At 44.3% G+C, this 16,206-nt stretch overlaps 2 protein-coding genes across 2 annotated transcripts; both read left to right on the top strand.

Annotated features, from left to right (window-relative positions):
- Positions 1-5,699: 5,699 nt before the first annotated feature.
- LOC119282660 lies at positions 5,700-6,379 on the top strand. Its single transcript, XM_037562805.1, has one exon. The coding sequence runs from the start codon at positions 5,711-5,713 to the stop codon at positions 6,146-6,148; it is 438 nt and encodes a 145-aa protein (XP_037418702.1). The 5' UTR covers positions 5,700-5,710; the 3' UTR covers positions 6,149-6,379.
- Positions 6,380-12,757: 6,378 nt separating this feature from the next.
- On the top strand, positions 12,758-13,156 carry LOC119282810. The gene has a single exon (XM_037562885.1). The coding sequence runs from the start codon at positions 12,758-12,760 to the stop codon at positions 13,154-13,156; it is 399 nt and encodes a 132-aa protein (XP_037418782.1).
- Positions 13,157-16,206: the final 3,050 nt, after the last annotated feature.

Below are 16,206 nucleotides of genomic sequence, written 5' to 3'. Positions count from 1 at the left end.
CTATACGGGTCGCAGCTGCTAAATTCTGGATTGGGGTTCGATATACCTGAGTCGGCGGGAAGAGTTGACGTCGACTGTTGTCGGGAACTCGTTGCCGCGCGCGCTCGTCGAGTGCTCGCTGAAGATTCTCCAGTCGAGTGCGTTCGGCCAAGTTGGCCAAACGTGCCTCCTCCAAGGCGCGAGCCTCGGGGGTTTCTCCTGCGATGGGCGTACGCAGGGCATCCACGTTCCTGTGGCGAAGTTCCTCTCTTTGCAGAGAGTCGAGTGGCTCGGGCTGGTACTCTTCGTGATCTCGTGCGGGGTCGCCTCCGTCGCCTGCTCCACCATCACGGGCGAAACCAGGGGGACTGCGGGGCCCGTCGACCATCAGGATTTCCGCCGCTGGATCACTGCTATCGCACTCGGATGCAGTCTCTACGGAGCCAGTCGACAGATCGAATAGGCCGTAGAGAGATTGGTCGGGCTCGATTGCCGCAACATGAGAGGTGGCCGTCTGGCGAGCCACCGCGTGCCTCACCCACTGCTGAAGCCTCGACCGGCCCGTGCGCTTGCGCTGGCGGGAAACCGGGAGGGTGGACGATGGAGGAGTCGACCGATACGGGGTCGACGGTTGCCGCAGCAGAACGCCGCGGACACATGCGCGAAAATGCGTCGCACCGCGGACGGGGAGCGCATCAACGTCGAGTGGAGCCTCCTGGAGCCAGGCGGAGTCGTCAGTGATGAAGGTGAGAGCACCGAGACGGATCTCTCGACCCTCGACCAAAACTCCAGCAGCCACCATCATGAAAGTACTCGGAAGAATCGCAACTTCTCCACAAAATTGCTAAAACACCTGCCCCACGGTGGGCGCCAACTGTCGTGGTTCTAATCCTGACAGTAGAGTGGGGGGTAGGTATGGAGAGGCAAGGTCCTGGCTATGGAGAGGTTGTAAACACAAGGGATGTACGAGTTCAGGCCCTTCTCGGAAGAAGTAATAGCCCTACGTCTCGGAGCCCGGAGGCGGTCGAGTGGATTATGAGTATATGAGTTACAAGGTGCCGAACCCCTCTACCTGTGGAGGGGGGTGGCTTATATAGAGTGCGCCAGGACCCCAGCCAGCCCACGTAGGAGAGGGTTTAAGGTGAGTTAAGTCCGGGGCGTTACTGGTAACGCCCCACATAAAGTGTCTTTACTATTATAAAGTCTACTTAATTACAGGCCGTTGCAGTGCAGAGTGCCTCTTGACCTTCTGGTGGTCGAGTGAGTCTTCGTGGTCGAGTCCTTCAAGTCATTCGAGTGAGTCCCTCGTTGGTCGACTGGAAAGCGACCTCTTCTAAGGGTGTCCTTGGGCAAGGTACTTAGATCAGGTCCGTGACCCTACCCTAGGTACATGACCCCATCAGCTGTCTCCAACACCATGCACGCGTCTATACGACGGCCGAGTGTCCACCAGGAGTTGTTTTAATATGTTCAACGCCCAGTTTAATGGGGTGTCCCACTTGGGCTCGCCAACGCCTCATACATGGAGTTGCTTTCGGCCGCAATCCTGTGCAGCTCTCTGTGCAAAAGGAACAAGGATCGTTTACACATATGACTAAACGTGCAGTCGAATTGATCAGGAACTAAAATTACCTGCAGTCTCATGAACTCCATCATGACCGGGTCCATCTCGAAAACCTTCTTGACTAGGTACCAACGGTACCGGGCCCTAAGGACGTCATACTCCCGTGGGACGGTGAACTCTGCCAAGGGATCTGGGATGCCCAAACTTTCGCGTTCTGCGTCCTCCTTGGCCCATATGGACCTCTTCCCCGCGTACCCTTTTCTTCCGGGGTGGTGGCACCCCATGTTCCTCTCTTGAAGCTCCTTCATGTACTTTGACTTATTTTGGCATCTTCGACATCTCAGGCCACCTTGAATAGTTCAAACTGCTCTTCCATGATTGTCGAATTTTCCTTCACAATCTCGGAGTAGGGTCCCTTTTTGTCGATGGCGCGTTTCACTCTTACTTCCCAGGGGGCCAACACGTCGCTACACTTGGTCATGGCGTGTTTGTTTATATTCTTCATTGCCGGGTCTTTCTGTGGATCTTTATATTGTATTTCATCCCGACCCGAGGAACAAGAGTATCTGGTGCAGCAGGGTTAGGAGGGAGTGCTTCATATTTGGCCTCTCCTTTAGTTTATAAACATTGATGGTGGAGCACGCCCATACGTTGCAGCCTATTTGATTGTCGTAGCAGGAGCGCGCTTCCGCAGGCAGTTTTGGCTCAAAATTGCCGTCGTCAACCCCCGTGACCACTAGTCTAGTAGTGAGGAGCTGGTTTGGGCGTCGACATCTCCTCTTAGATTTCGGTTCTATGGCTTTGCTAGTCTCGGTGCCGGTCTCGGCGCCCGTCTCGGTGCCGGTCTCGGTCTCAATGCCAGTCTCGGCACCGGTCTCAATGCCAGTCTCGGATGAGACAGGTGGGCCCAGCAACAACAACTATTGATTGTTGGCAAGGCTCAAATATTCCTGTGCCGCCAGGTAGACGTCGTCGCAATCACCAGAACCTTGTCCTTCATTGTTGCCAGCCATGTTTCCTATGATTAAATCTAGTCAATTAATTCTAGACCTAATAAAATGAATAATGACATAAAAAGGCCTATGTTTTGCACGAACATTGATTCCTTCCAAGTGCGGCAAATCCTGGGCATCGATATGTCTTAGTTTGTAGCACAAGTCATCCCAAGATTCACGGAAAATTTTGGCATGACCTTTGCTAAAAAGTTGACAAATCGAACACCTGAAATTTGCCGGAACGGAAATGAATCAACATTTCGGCAAAACATATGCCACTCGGCATCATTCCCTGGAAACAACAAAAGGCCACTTGGGCACAATCGAACCACTTCAATGAAAAGATATAACATGACCACTTCAATGAAAAGATATAATCAACAATAAAAGTCTAGGAAGGGATCATCTTTAAAATAAAATTTGCCTAAATTATTTTCCTTTAAAACTAGTGGTCTTTTCAAAAATCAAAAACCTTTGCAAAATGACCTCACTAAACACTTCTCTGCCTAGGACAGAACCAAAATTATGTTAATCTAGCTATTCCTCTCTCACACACACATTATTTTCTTTAACCCTTCTCTGCCTAGGACAGAGCCCAATTAAATTGCAAAGAAACTCCATTTCTCTAACCCTTCTGACCTAATGCTCTAAAAAAATTTGCTCTAACCTAGCCAACCTATTTAACCTAACTAACCTAATTAACCTAGCTATTTAACCTAGTTAGTTAACCTAGTTTACCTAGATAATTAACCTAATTAAACTAGTTAACCTAGCTAGTTCTCTGTCAAAGCCCTAAATAAAATTTTGCACTAACCTAGATAATTTACCTAATTAAACTAGTTAACCTAACTAGTTCTCTGTCAAAGCCCTAACTAAAATTTTGCACTAACCTAGATAATTAACCTAATTAAACTAGTTAACCTAGCTAGCTAGTTCTCTGTCCAGTGTTTCTGCTATGCATGAGAGAGAGAGGAGGGTGGGGGCTTACAGAGGATGGCTCCGGTGGTGGCCAGGGAGGCAGGGGCATCTCTGGTGACGGCGAAGGAGGCAGTTGTGGCGAGGGAGGCAGCGGCGTCGAGGGTGGCTCCGGTGGAGCCGAGGGCGGCTCCGGTGGCTCTGATGAGGCCGCGCGGCTCTAGTGGCGTTGATGAGGCCATGCGGCTCCGATGGCGTTGGGGGATGCTCCGGTGGCGTCGACGATGCGCGGCTCTGGTGTCTCCGGGGCTGTCGACGTCGGCAGGAGAAGGAGACGAAGTGGGGCGACGACGAATTGGGCAGACGGTGGCGAAGTGGGGCGAGGGATTTGGGGGAGAAGTGGTGGCCGGGGGAAACCGTTTTTAGGTTAAGTCAAACTTAGCGGTGGAGCGTTTTGTAAAAAGGTGCTATAGCTAAGATAACTATAGTGATTTTTAAGAAACGCGCTACTGCTATAGCTATGTATTTTACTTTCCTTTTCTTATTTTCTTTTCTCTCTCTATAGTGGGGTATAGGAAACGCCCTGCTGCAATATTATCTAGAGCGCCTCTTATGAATAGACGCTACCGCTATGCCATTCTCCTTTTTTCCCCTTTTTCATTTATTTTTCTTTACATTTTATTTTTTTCCTTTCTTCTTTTTCTATTTCTTTCATTTTCATTTACTTTTTTATTTGTTTTTCATTTCATTTTATGTTCACTAGCAGTAGCGCTTTTCATAGTATACGCGCTGCTAGATAGATCCTAGCGGTAGCGCGGTTTTTACAAGACCGCTACTACTATGTGTAGCCTATCGACTTAGAGGGTGTTTGTTTACAGGGACTTATTGGTTTAAGGACTTAAATAAGTCCCTATACGTCTCATATAAACCAAACAGGAGGGACTTATAGGGACCTAAAGTGGGCATTTGGGACTTATGAAATAAGACTCTCAAGGAGAGTCTTATAATGACTTATAGTTGTAATATGATCTTTTAGTCCATGTTAAGTCCCAGGAACCAAACATGTAGGAACTTTTTAGGGACTTGGGACTTATAAGTTGGGACTAAAAAAAGTCCTAGGACTTATGAACCAAACAGGGCCTTAGTAATGGGAATTTTTGTAGTAGCGCTTTCACACGCACACGCGCAACTGCTACATTTTTATCTGTAACGCCCTTATCCCGCACGCTCTACTGCTATGCAGCACTAGCGCCCTTTTTTAACGCGCGCTACTACTAAAGTTCTGTGTATAAGGTTTCTCCTAGTAGTGTGGGGCGGCACCCGAATGACCGATGTGCGGCATTGTGACGGTGTCAGTAAGAGGAGCAGATGTAGTCATGCCCCAGGGATGTGGCCATGTTGGTGAATCTTGTTAACCAATCTCGATATCGTGCCTCGCGTGATTGTTTGATCCTCGGATGATCGACTACACACCTCGGTTATTTTAACAGTTTTATCACAAAATGCATTACCCCTGATAGGATTGATGTTGCTGACAATAACGTTTGGGGCGTTTGCCCATGTCATATAGTGTGGTATATGATTTTTTTTCTGGGTTTTTAAGAATTTGGCTCCTGAAATCGGGCTTTCTAAATTCTAATTCTGGTACGAAATAATAGTTTACCATGTTTGGTGCCTTATCAAGTAGTAGAATCGATGTAGATAGCACCCAAGCCGTTTTTTTGTGGGTTTTTTTTTTTTGCAGGTAGATAGCACCCAAGCCTTCATCGTGCAATGCCTATTTTTTCAACCTTGGTACTACATAATCAATATTGCAGTAATTAATTTGAAATAATGAGAGTTCCCTTTACTTTTCTACTACCATCATTGAAGGAAATGACACTCGCAAAACAAAAAATCATTGAAGCAAATGAGAGAAGAACCAATCAACTGGCCGGGTCACTTGCTTTAGCAGTAAGACATGCATCCTTGTGAAGCAAAAACGGCAAGTTGTTGGAAGTGAACAACTTGTACTCAGCAGTACGTGCGGTACGTAGTCCTCTCACACTCTACATGTCTGATCTCTCCAGGCACCGTCCTGCTGCACCAAGTTTGAACATGATCAGTTAGATGAGTCACATGGTTTGTATTCCCATTCAACCACGCTGGCTGCTTTCAGTTGTGCAATGCAATGGGTGTGCTAGCTCTTCCGTTGCCACCCACCCTATATATTTCATCCGTTGTTCTGGAGAAGAGACGTACCAATCTTCCATTCGCCATGGCCGCCTTCCGCCTCCTCTTCCTCCTGCTTGCCTTGGCCGCCAGCTGCAACAGCACTGCTGCTGCTAGCGCGATGTACAAGGCGAAGGCCAGTGTGATTTTCAGGCATGATGCTCGCACCATCGAGGTCAAATTCCTCCTCCCCGCCAGCAACAGCCCAGTCGCCGCCGGGGACGAGGACCTGCAGCTGCGGCAGGAAGCCATGGCCCAGGCCGTTACCGTGATCTCCCGCCACAGGCCAGAGACCAGCGACGCCGAGAAGCTCAAGTGGGCGCTGGGGGTGGTCAACCTCGAGGCCCAGCGGTGGAAGCCCATCTTCAGAGCCGTCAGCACGGTGCTGGAGAGCGGCGCCGACGAGGGCACCAAGGAGGAGCTCAACAGCGAGCTCGGCCAGGAAGGTCCCAACGCCCTCAAGATCGACTTCGGGTATATGTGACATGCATCGCCAGTTCCCCACCTCTGCCTTAGTTTCTCTATCGGCCTTAGCGCGCCCCAGATATCTGTGGTGTTGTTAGTTATGTATGGTGCTCCCATCCGTGCGCTGCGGCCTGTCGCAGCTGTCGGAGCACCGCCATTATTTCCCTTCTGCTTCCTTCTCGACGCCTTCGGCTGCGGAACGTTTGTGATTGTGCTTGCATTTCCTTAGTCAGCGAGGTGGTTATTTTCTTACTCTCTTTGTTCTCCCTGTCTTTTCCATGAGTAGCAACCATGCATGTCTGATTGGTTCACTAATTCACACGGAATTTAACTAAAATACAAGTGGAAGTAGTTGCCATTGCCAAATTTCACGAAGGCGCATGACCTTTTTTTTTTATAGAAAGCCTTCTTGGAAACTTGTCATGTACGGTCAGTTTGGTGCCGAAAGTTGTAAAATACACGAAACTGGTGCTCAAACTTGTTCGGTCGTGCAAATACAGTGCCTTCGTCCGTATTTTCAACGCGCTGTCTGCGTGGCGTGCTAGCGCGGCAGTGGCCCATGTGCCCGCTCGTGAGAAATTATTTTACAGAAACCAACCTCGAGTTTTATTTAATCATGTAGGAAAGTCTTGAAGTGTAGGGTATGCTAGATAGAAATAAATTGAAAAAAAAAACACAGAGGAGTTTCGAACAAGGCACCTCCTGGTCAACTACTACCGGCACGATCCAGCCATGCAGCTGAACTTTGCTTTCCGTAAGAATATTAGCAAGAAAGCTATTGTAGACTAATTGATGCATTTATCCATCATTTATTTTTTATTTATTACCACTATTTATTTTTTATTTTTCCAAGTTCAAGTTTCGTTTTATGACACACAAATTTTCCCATATAAAAATACAATAATCACCAACATTAAATTACTTTGTATTTTCAAAAAAAAATCTTCTTTTGTCATCGTGTACTTTGAAGAGGTAAAATGAACCTTTTCAAAATTTTATGTCGATTTAAATAGTTCAACCCATATTAAATACAGTACTATTGTGTAAATTCATATATCTTCATTCTGCACCAGAAGCACACACAATTATTGTGTATCGTCACTCTATTTCTAGAATATCCAATTATTAAAAAATTGACAACTTTGTATTTAGTAAACTATTCAACATGTACTAAAAATATTTTCTAATAATATTAAATTCTACAAATGTATCCAAACATGTCAATCATGTTTGTAGAAATATAAGGATATTCAACACAATTTTAATCCGGCAAAAAAGAGCTTATTTTTGCATGTATTTTGCTTTTTCGTATCTCTCACATACAAGCACAGATTTTGATGAAAATTCACATGATATATTACACTTCTATATGCACTGTAAAAATCATTTCCTTTGATGTTCAAAAAACAGGCACAATATGCCCGTGCTGCAAAGTTACAAAAAAAGGCGAGCCCAAACAAGCAAGCGCCCCGGTATATTTTTATAGAAGAATTACCTTTTGCATAACAACGCAATATGTACAGTTCGATTCATGATTGTCTATTCAGCAGAGTTTGGCGTGGTGGACTCACACATTTTCTTTAGTTTTTGTCTGTCGTACGCTTATACTGACATAGGTTTTTTCTCCGTGATTAAATTAAATATGACGGGCTTCCTGCAAAACAAATCTCAAGCGCAGGCCACCCAGCACCTTCCCTGCTCTCTGACACTGACATGTGGGGTTGTCACGTCACGTGGGTAGAGCATACGCCCAGATGCGGAAAGAGGCACCGTATTTGCACAGCCGTACAAGTTCGAGCATCAATTTCGTGTATTTTACAACTTTAGGCACTAAACTGACCGTGCAGAACAAGTTGAGGCACCCCTAGCGTATTTAACTCTTTCAGAAATATAGCTACAACATTCACGATCTCATGATTTTGACACAATGCCATATTTTTTTTGTGGTAACAGGAGGAATGCCCCCGCCTCTGCATCATTTGAAGCACACAACCTTGGCAGATTACATTACGTTCAGAAATATAGCTACAACACTCACGATCTCATGATTTCGACACAATGCCATGTTTCTTTTTGAGGAAAAGGAGGATTGCCCCTGCCTCTGCATCATTTGATGCACACAACCACTTATTAACAAGTACCGAGTAACAATCTCTAACAAAAGCAAAAGGAAAATTACAAGACCACAAGCCATAACGGACCAAAATAGGATAAAATGCCTACACAAAAATTCTAGTATTCGCACACCGGACAATAGGTTAAAATTCCTACACACAAGTCCACCTCCTCATCGACGCCCCGGACAACGGTCTCGACCCTGGCAGCAGCTCAGCGCGGGTCCCCCATGGCGTGGGTGTGGTTCCGTCCATGTCTCCACCCCGGCCTTGGTGTCACAGCCGTTGTCCCACTCCTTCAGGCTGCCTCGAGATGATTCCTTTGCCAGAAGGTGCGCGCCGACGAGGCGAGCTCATCCCCGGCACAGTGTCACATCCTCCCGTCCACCGCAGCTTCACGATGACCATTTTCTTCCTCATTCTCCATGGCCAAGATGACATGCCGGTCTCCGTCTCCTTGCGGCACTTTCCGATACTAGTATGTCATGCTAGCCTGCCATATCTAGTTGCCGTTGCCACCGGCCTAGTTCAGGCCGCCGCCCCGACCCCTAGGTCCTCGTCCGCCGCCGCCGCACAATAACGGACGAAAGTGGCTGCCCATAACCACCTAAAATGTGAATATTCCTGGAATATAGGCCATCCACATCCATCTCATCCTGAAAACCAAACACTCGCCATCCACCTAAAAAGTGGCTATCTCTATCCCACTGAGGATAGCCGCTGAACCAAAAAAAACCTATATGTAGCTGAAAGTGTGTTATATCGACTAGAGGGTTTAACAAAACTACCGCGGACAAGCTCAACCACCTAATATGTAGGTGAATGTGCACAAGTGATTTTTGGATCTATCGAAATGATTTTGTGTTTAACAAAACAAATATTCATTTTTCAGCTTATCTTCGAAGGGTTTGGATGGATCGGTTTTCCATATTACTATTGTATGTTTATCAAGTATGTCTGTGTGATCACACTTTACCTGCGTCCTCAGTATAGTATTGCTTTCTACTAGGCAATGTTTTGGTACATCTGGAAGTAAACAATCTTTACTACATACTTGTTGACACTAGACTTTCACTTGCACAAAACCCCCTTTAAGATGACCTTGAACGGAAATGTGGTCAATGTGGAAGTTGTGTGTCTTGTCGAGGCAAATAACTTTGATTTTTTATATTAGCTCGATCCAAGTTCATACGTGACCTGCAAAACCAAAACAAAGAAGTCCACGACGATCCAGCCTGGAGGTTATGGGCCAACCCGAAGCTTCCGGTCTTTCTGGACTGAATTAGGTTATATTTTGGCCTTTGGATGGAAAAAACTAAATTGTTTTATTTTAAATAAATTTATGATTGTACAATGACCGGAATGAATTGATTCGAAAACTTTCACGATTAGGTTATAGTTTGGCTTTTAGATCGGTGGCCAACGATACAACAGGCGGTTCGTGTGTGCGGCAGGCTCATCGCGCCTGGCGACACAAAAGGTGTCGGTCAAGAGGGTGTATGTTTTCTCAAGCAAGTGATTGCTACGATGCAACTAGAGGCGAGGACGTGTGGTGACGTCCTTGAGTGCAACTGCAATTATTAGAATTAACTATGGATCACTAGGATCAATAATGTGTGAAAGGAAAAATCTACCCAAACGAGATGTTGAACTCAATCTAATAGGAACATACCAAGCTGTCCATAAGGCAAACACTAGACCGGACCAAATTAACTTAAATAGTACACCATAAATTTTGTAGTACAATGTACCATATGAAACATTTTTTTGAGAGAATCTTGTATAACCCCTATTATGTTTCGGCTACACTTCATCTACCTGCGAAGCACCTGTCAACACCCTCGCTAGTTAGAAGGAAATGTGGCAAGGCCATGCTGTCTTGAGGGCAGTACACACGCTTTGTCTCGTCGCCACTACTTGGTCAAGGATCCCCCATGGGAGAATGCGACACGGTATTGTTCGATCATACGCAACCACTCCTCGACTCTAGGTCAGTAATGCTTAGCATGTCCAATTGCCAATTCAAGGTTCAATTAATTGGATCCATTACAGTATATTTGCATGTATCTGTACTTGCCTATTTGGTAGTATATCTCTACCTAATAATAAAGCAAATTGGGTTTCCGTCGTCCGTCATATATAAGTCAAACAAATGTTTTTCTAAATTATTCATATCTTTTAAACCGTAACTCCGATTTTAACATGTTATATATGAAAATTGATTAGAAAAATGTGTAGAATCTGAATATGATGTTATTTTGTTTGTTAAATATTTTTTAAATATTATTTTGGAAGATATTTAAGTCAAACAAATATTTTTCTTAATTATCCATATCTATTAAACCGTAACTCCAATTTTAACATGTTATATATGAAATTTGAATAGAAAAATATGTAGAATTTGAATATGATGTTATGTTTACCTATTAAATATTTTAAAATATTATTTTAATAGCAAACTTGTAACCTATAGGGCACGTCCGTTATTCTTTCGTACCACGACGATCTGGATTGCAAATAAACAACCACTAAAATCATAAAGAGACGAAAGAAAACATCGATAACCACACAAGAGCACCTCTGAAAAAACTGGCAGGGGAAAAACAACATTCAAACACACTTTGGTTTGTGTGAACACTGAGGCCACTGAGGGTGAGAAGGAGGATAAGCGGCAACATAAAAATAATGCCTCGCTAAAATAAAGTGCATGAACATATTATGGTTATTGGGTTAAGAGTGTGTGTTATTTTTTTCTCCCGTTGCAGCGCACGGGCTCTTTTGCTAGTGATTTCTAATCCATCTTATACGTTAAGTGCAGGAGAGGCTACTTGCTCTTGGAAGACTTGCCTAAATTTATTGAAGAATAATTGATAAATGTGTGGCTGGTAGATAGGCCAATATCACAATTATTTCTTTCATAGGCACTTATTAGCACTAGCAACCACTCAAAATTATCCTCTCAACTTGTCAATCGATCATCTGAGGTTATATGGGTCAATTTAATGACGAAACATAGGGAGTATTCGTAACTTCCCACATGCATGATAACATTAAGATTTCATATTTACTAAACATGTTAACGGCGATTCCCATGCAAAATGTTTTCCAGCCCTTCCACCATACTAACACAAACCATTGTTGGCCGAATCCGCGGGTGCCTGCCAACTTTCAAATTTCTGCGGGAGTGTTTTTAGAAATAATTGAGGATTGGACATACCTGTTACATGCCTCCCTCAAAATTGACGAGTGAATAAACTCTTGTCGCGAGTAAAATACTCCGAGGATGGAAGATATTGACCACCCCATCACTCCATGAGCGGTATGGGCACACAAAATAGATCTTTCATTGCTGGCGCGGACATGAGGCGAGTACTCGCAGCGACGCGATCTTCCATGGTCATGGTGCGCCGGCCCCTTCTAGTGGAAGAGGATGGTGGCCTCGCAGCGCGGTCTGAGCGGAATTCCCGCAGCAGCGCATGTAGAATCTTGCGTACAATGTCATGGAATAATAAGAGGAAATCAGAAAAAGGAAGGAGGAGAATTTATGGGCAGCAAAATCAATACACAAAAAAGGAAACAAAGATAAGGAAGAGAAGAATACAATCCGTGATTTGACGTGAATTGATTGCATAATGCATTACCGGATTAAATATTGATTACCATACTGTTACCCAAGATTAATCCTGGTTTTTAAGCCAGATGAAAACCGATTTAGATAGAAAACCAGGAAAATCCACGAAGGGGTGGGGATATCATAGAGGGAGGGAGGACGAAGGAATGGGACTACGTAAGACGGAAGAGGGAACCTTACTCTTTTTTCAGGTAGTAGAGATTTAACACGTCACCTAAGCACCAATGCAATGAAAGTGGACTTAATTACTTGGGCTTCCATGGCGGTGTTTATGGGTGCAGCCACAGATAAGGAACCAAAGTGAACAGGATGACACGGCACGGTATGGGCCGTGAGAAATTTTCAAATGGTTGAAAATGTAGTTAGTGAGAAATAAGCAATGAGAGGCGAGCTGTGTCTGTCATCTTTACATGCAAGGCAGCGAGATCAAATGCATCAACAAGCAGAGTACAAGACATAGAGCACCGATTGTCAAATACATCAACAAGCAGAGCGCATTTAAAACAGGATAAACACCCTCGCACTGTCCTGCCCAAGATAGTTAGACTTAGGACGGCAGTTATTGTTTCGTGCACTATAATTCATACTACCGTTATTTTTTTAAGCAAAAGAGATGGTCACTAGCTATCACGTACATATATAGTAGTAGCCACAAAGTCACATCAGATCCTGCACGCCTTCTCTCTCCACCCGCCAGATTGAAAAAAAAAAAACACAGCCTAATCGATCAGATCAGTCACATGCTTTCTTCTGCCCCTCACGCTTAGCTAGCAGCTTTTCAATTGAGCAATGCGATCACATGTTTCCACCACCACGACACCATATATACTTAGCGTCCTTGTTCAAGAGATGGACCGATCGCTGTACACTATACTTAGTTGCCATGGGCAGGTTCCACTTCCACCTCTTCTTCTTCCTCGTGCTTGCGCTCGCCACCAGCAGCAGCACCAGCGCAGTGGCCACTGCCAACGATGACGCCGTGCAGCAGCGGAAGGAGGCCATGGTGCAGACCCTCGGGGTAGTCACCCGCTTCGACCTGGCCAACACCGACCCCGAAGCAGTGAGGCAGGTGAAGCAGGCGCTCGCGGTGCTGGACCGTGAGGTCCAGGCCCACCCCCAGCGGTGGAAGACCATTTTCAACGCCCTTGACAAGGCCATGCATAGCGGCGCCGACGACCGCAGCAGGGCGGAGGCGTCCTCAATGGCCAAGGAGCTGCTGGAGCGGGAGTTCGGCCCGTGTCCGAGATGCCTCAAAAGGGACCTCGGAGTCGAAGATCTGTAAAATGCATGCCACCGTTTGCCAGCTCCGCCTTTCTTTTTCGGCCTTAGCGTGCCATGTCTGTGCTGTTGCTAGTTATGGCGCTCCCGTCCGTGCGCTGCGGCATGTCGCAGTTGTCGGAGCTCCAGCTTTAGTTTTCTTCCTGTTCCTTCTTCACGCCTTGGGATGCGGAACGTTTGTGATTTTCCTTGCTTGCTTGTAACCAGTATATCATTAGTCACGGAGGTGGCTTCTTTTGTTACTCTGTTAGTGCTCCCTGTGTTCGTCCGTGCATATCTAAGACAAGTTGAAACTGCATAGATTATTGTGTGCTCCATCTCACCTAGGACATTGTCATGCTGGTTTGAACAATTAGATGACCGTGAATCCGCTGCTTCAAGTGCTGAAAATGTGTCCCTCCAGGTGTATCGGCGTCAATAGGTCAGAACTACCTTTTTTGCTTGGTATATCCACACATTATTGAATAGCAATACTACTAGGGAGGTTATGTTTTTAAGGTTGGTTATGTTTTCACAAAATATTACTCCATAGCAGCGACCAAACAGGAGGTCACCTGGTTTAAGTAGCACTGACTTTGAAAAAAAATCTCTAAATAAACTCCTTACTTCATCTCTCTATCAAAAAAAAAACTCCTTACTTCATCCTACATGTCCTTTCAAATTTGTGTCTTTCCTATTAATGGTTTTCATATTTTTACACTATTAGACATGCCTTCAGCCAGGAATACAATGGTTTACAAAATTATAGTGAAATTCATATTATTTTTTATTAAAAAATATTTTTTGTAGCCTCTAATAGACATTCTATAAACAAGATGATACCTCACATTGTTGCAGGAACACTGCTAAGAATAGTTAGGTTGAAGATATGGTTGATTAGTCTAATGAAATGAATAAGTGTGAGATTAATTATTCCTATATGGTAGCCACACATGATTTGTCGATGTGGAAGGGGCGCATGCATGGGAAAATATGTAGTGACTTGACAGGTTGTTGGTGTGGCAGATATGCCTGACTTGTTGATGTGGAAGGGTTATGCGCTTAGAAAAAATAGTTAGTGAGAGATGCAAGTATTTAATAATTTAGAAGATGGAGGATGCTGTGGACCCACCCACTGGCAGAGCTACAGCCAAGCAAAACTGTGCTATGGCCCGCCCAGGTTTAGTGAAAATACACTAGCATATGAGAGGAAATAGGGCATCGGAGTAAAATACTTGGACTTTCCTTCAATTCGTCCCGCCCAAGTTCTTGTGTGTAGCTCCGCCACAGGACCCACCAGCGACGGAATATCTACTTAAGTATAGTCAACCCATAATCACAATATGTTTTTATTGCTAGATGGATTTAAAACATGAGCCGCCCAAAAAGTTATTTATCTTAGGCATATGTGTCTCATCATTGACAATTTGAGCTAATGTTGTGACTAGGCTTTTACAAAATCACTTGCCCCGTCACTAGGCAAGGAATGCATCGTACGGACATGTAACATATTTTTTTGGGCGTATGGCTATCAGGGTCAATCGAACCTAATTAAGGGTATCTCCAAAGCAGTACCTCAAACCCCACTCATATGTCATGACCGCGTGGTCTGGATGTGGTGTGTCATCCGACGTGGTCCTGTATCGATCCGCCGAGACGTCTGAATCAAGTTTTCCTCACAAACTAAACCCAAATGTTGGGGCTTTTGCAGGAGTCCTGACACGAGACACATCGGACTCTCACCAAGAAATTTTGCTGGATGTGCATAGTTTTGTTCATAATTGCCCTGATGTGCATAGTTTTGTTGCCAGATATCCATAGTTTTATTTTGTTTATCACTTGCCGGATGTGCATAGTTTTGTTGATCACTAGTCGGATATGCATAGTTTTGTTGATTACTAATCTGATATGCACATTTTTGTTGATCACGGGTGCCCCCCCCCCCTGCTCCGGCAGTTCTTTGCACCGTTATTTTTTATTTATTCCATAAATAATCTCCTAAATTGTTATCCAATTTTCAGAAATTTTATTTTTAAAAAAATATTACAATGGTAGTTCTGCTGAAAACAGCGTCAGTCCGGGTTAGTTTCATTCAAATCATGCAAACTAGAGTTCAAAACAAGATCAAGAGTATTTAGAAAATAGATACGTTGGAGATGTGTGAACCTCCCCAAGTTTAACTCATTGATTATCCTCAAGAAATTGTGATAAACTCATTTGTTCTTGTTGATGTATATAAGTATATTAGGCAATCAAGTTTTCAGCTAAGATCATGAACTAACCACATGCATGATAACACTTAGAACTCATATTTACTCATGTCAATAACATATCAGCTAGGGATCAATAATACTACATCTCAAATATCAACACTTTGTCAAATTATCCACGATACAATGTAACAAATTGGTATATCGCTAGCCTTTTTAAGACCGCAAAACATAAATGCATAACACCTCTGAAGTTCAAGAGACGACTGAACATTGTAATTCAGGGTAGAAAACATCCAATCATGCTCACACCCATCATTGATTAAACCAAATGCATGTTATACTAAGAATGACAATAGCACTCGCAAGGTTGGTGCCTGAGTAAGAAGATGATGACTCAACAATAAAACTAAATAGATAGGTCCTTCGGATAGGGAAGCAGAGATTTGAGCGGTGTGAGGGCTCATTGTTTAAAATAGAGATACTTACATTTTGAGAGGTGTGCTTTTCATGTCAACAGTTTACGACCAAGTTTTCAGTATCTTCCATGCTAAACATGTTAATCATGGTTCCCGTGCAAAAGGTCTTTCTGCCTTTCCACCATACTAACGCAAACCATGGTTGTTCGAATCCAAGGGTGCCTGCCAACTTCCAAATTTTTTGGTGAGTGTTTTTATAAATAATTTAGGATTGGGCATCCCTGTTACAAGCCTCCTTCAAAATTGATGAGTGAATAATCTCCCGTCGCAAGTAAAACACAATTAGCATGGAAGATATTGACAACCCCATCGCTCCATGAGCGGTACGTGCACACAAAACAGATGTTCATTTGAAGTTTTGAAGATGGCACATGAAACTTTACTTG

The sequence above is a fragment of the Triticum dicoccoides genome, chromosome 3B, assembly GCF_002162155.2.
Source record: "Triticum dicoccoides isolate Atlit2015 ecotype Zavitan chromosome 3B, WEW_v2.0, whole genome shotgun sequence".
NCBI lineage: Eukaryota > Viridiplantae > Streptophyta > Magnoliopsida > Poales > Poaceae > Triticum > Triticum dicoccoides.
Note: the sequence above shows the minus strand (reverse complement) of the source record. Positions and strands in the feature narration are given on the sequence as shown.

Excerpts from the sequence above, each read along its gene's own strand:
- LOC119282660 (XM_037562805.1), top strand. The coding sequence starts at position 5,711 with ATGGCCGCCTTCCGCCTCCTCTTCCTCCTGCTTGCCTTGGCCGCCAGC.
- LOC119282810 (XM_037562885.1), top strand. The coding sequence starts at position 12,758 with ATGGGCAGGTTCCACTTCCACCTCTTCTTCTTCCTCGTGCTTGCGCTC.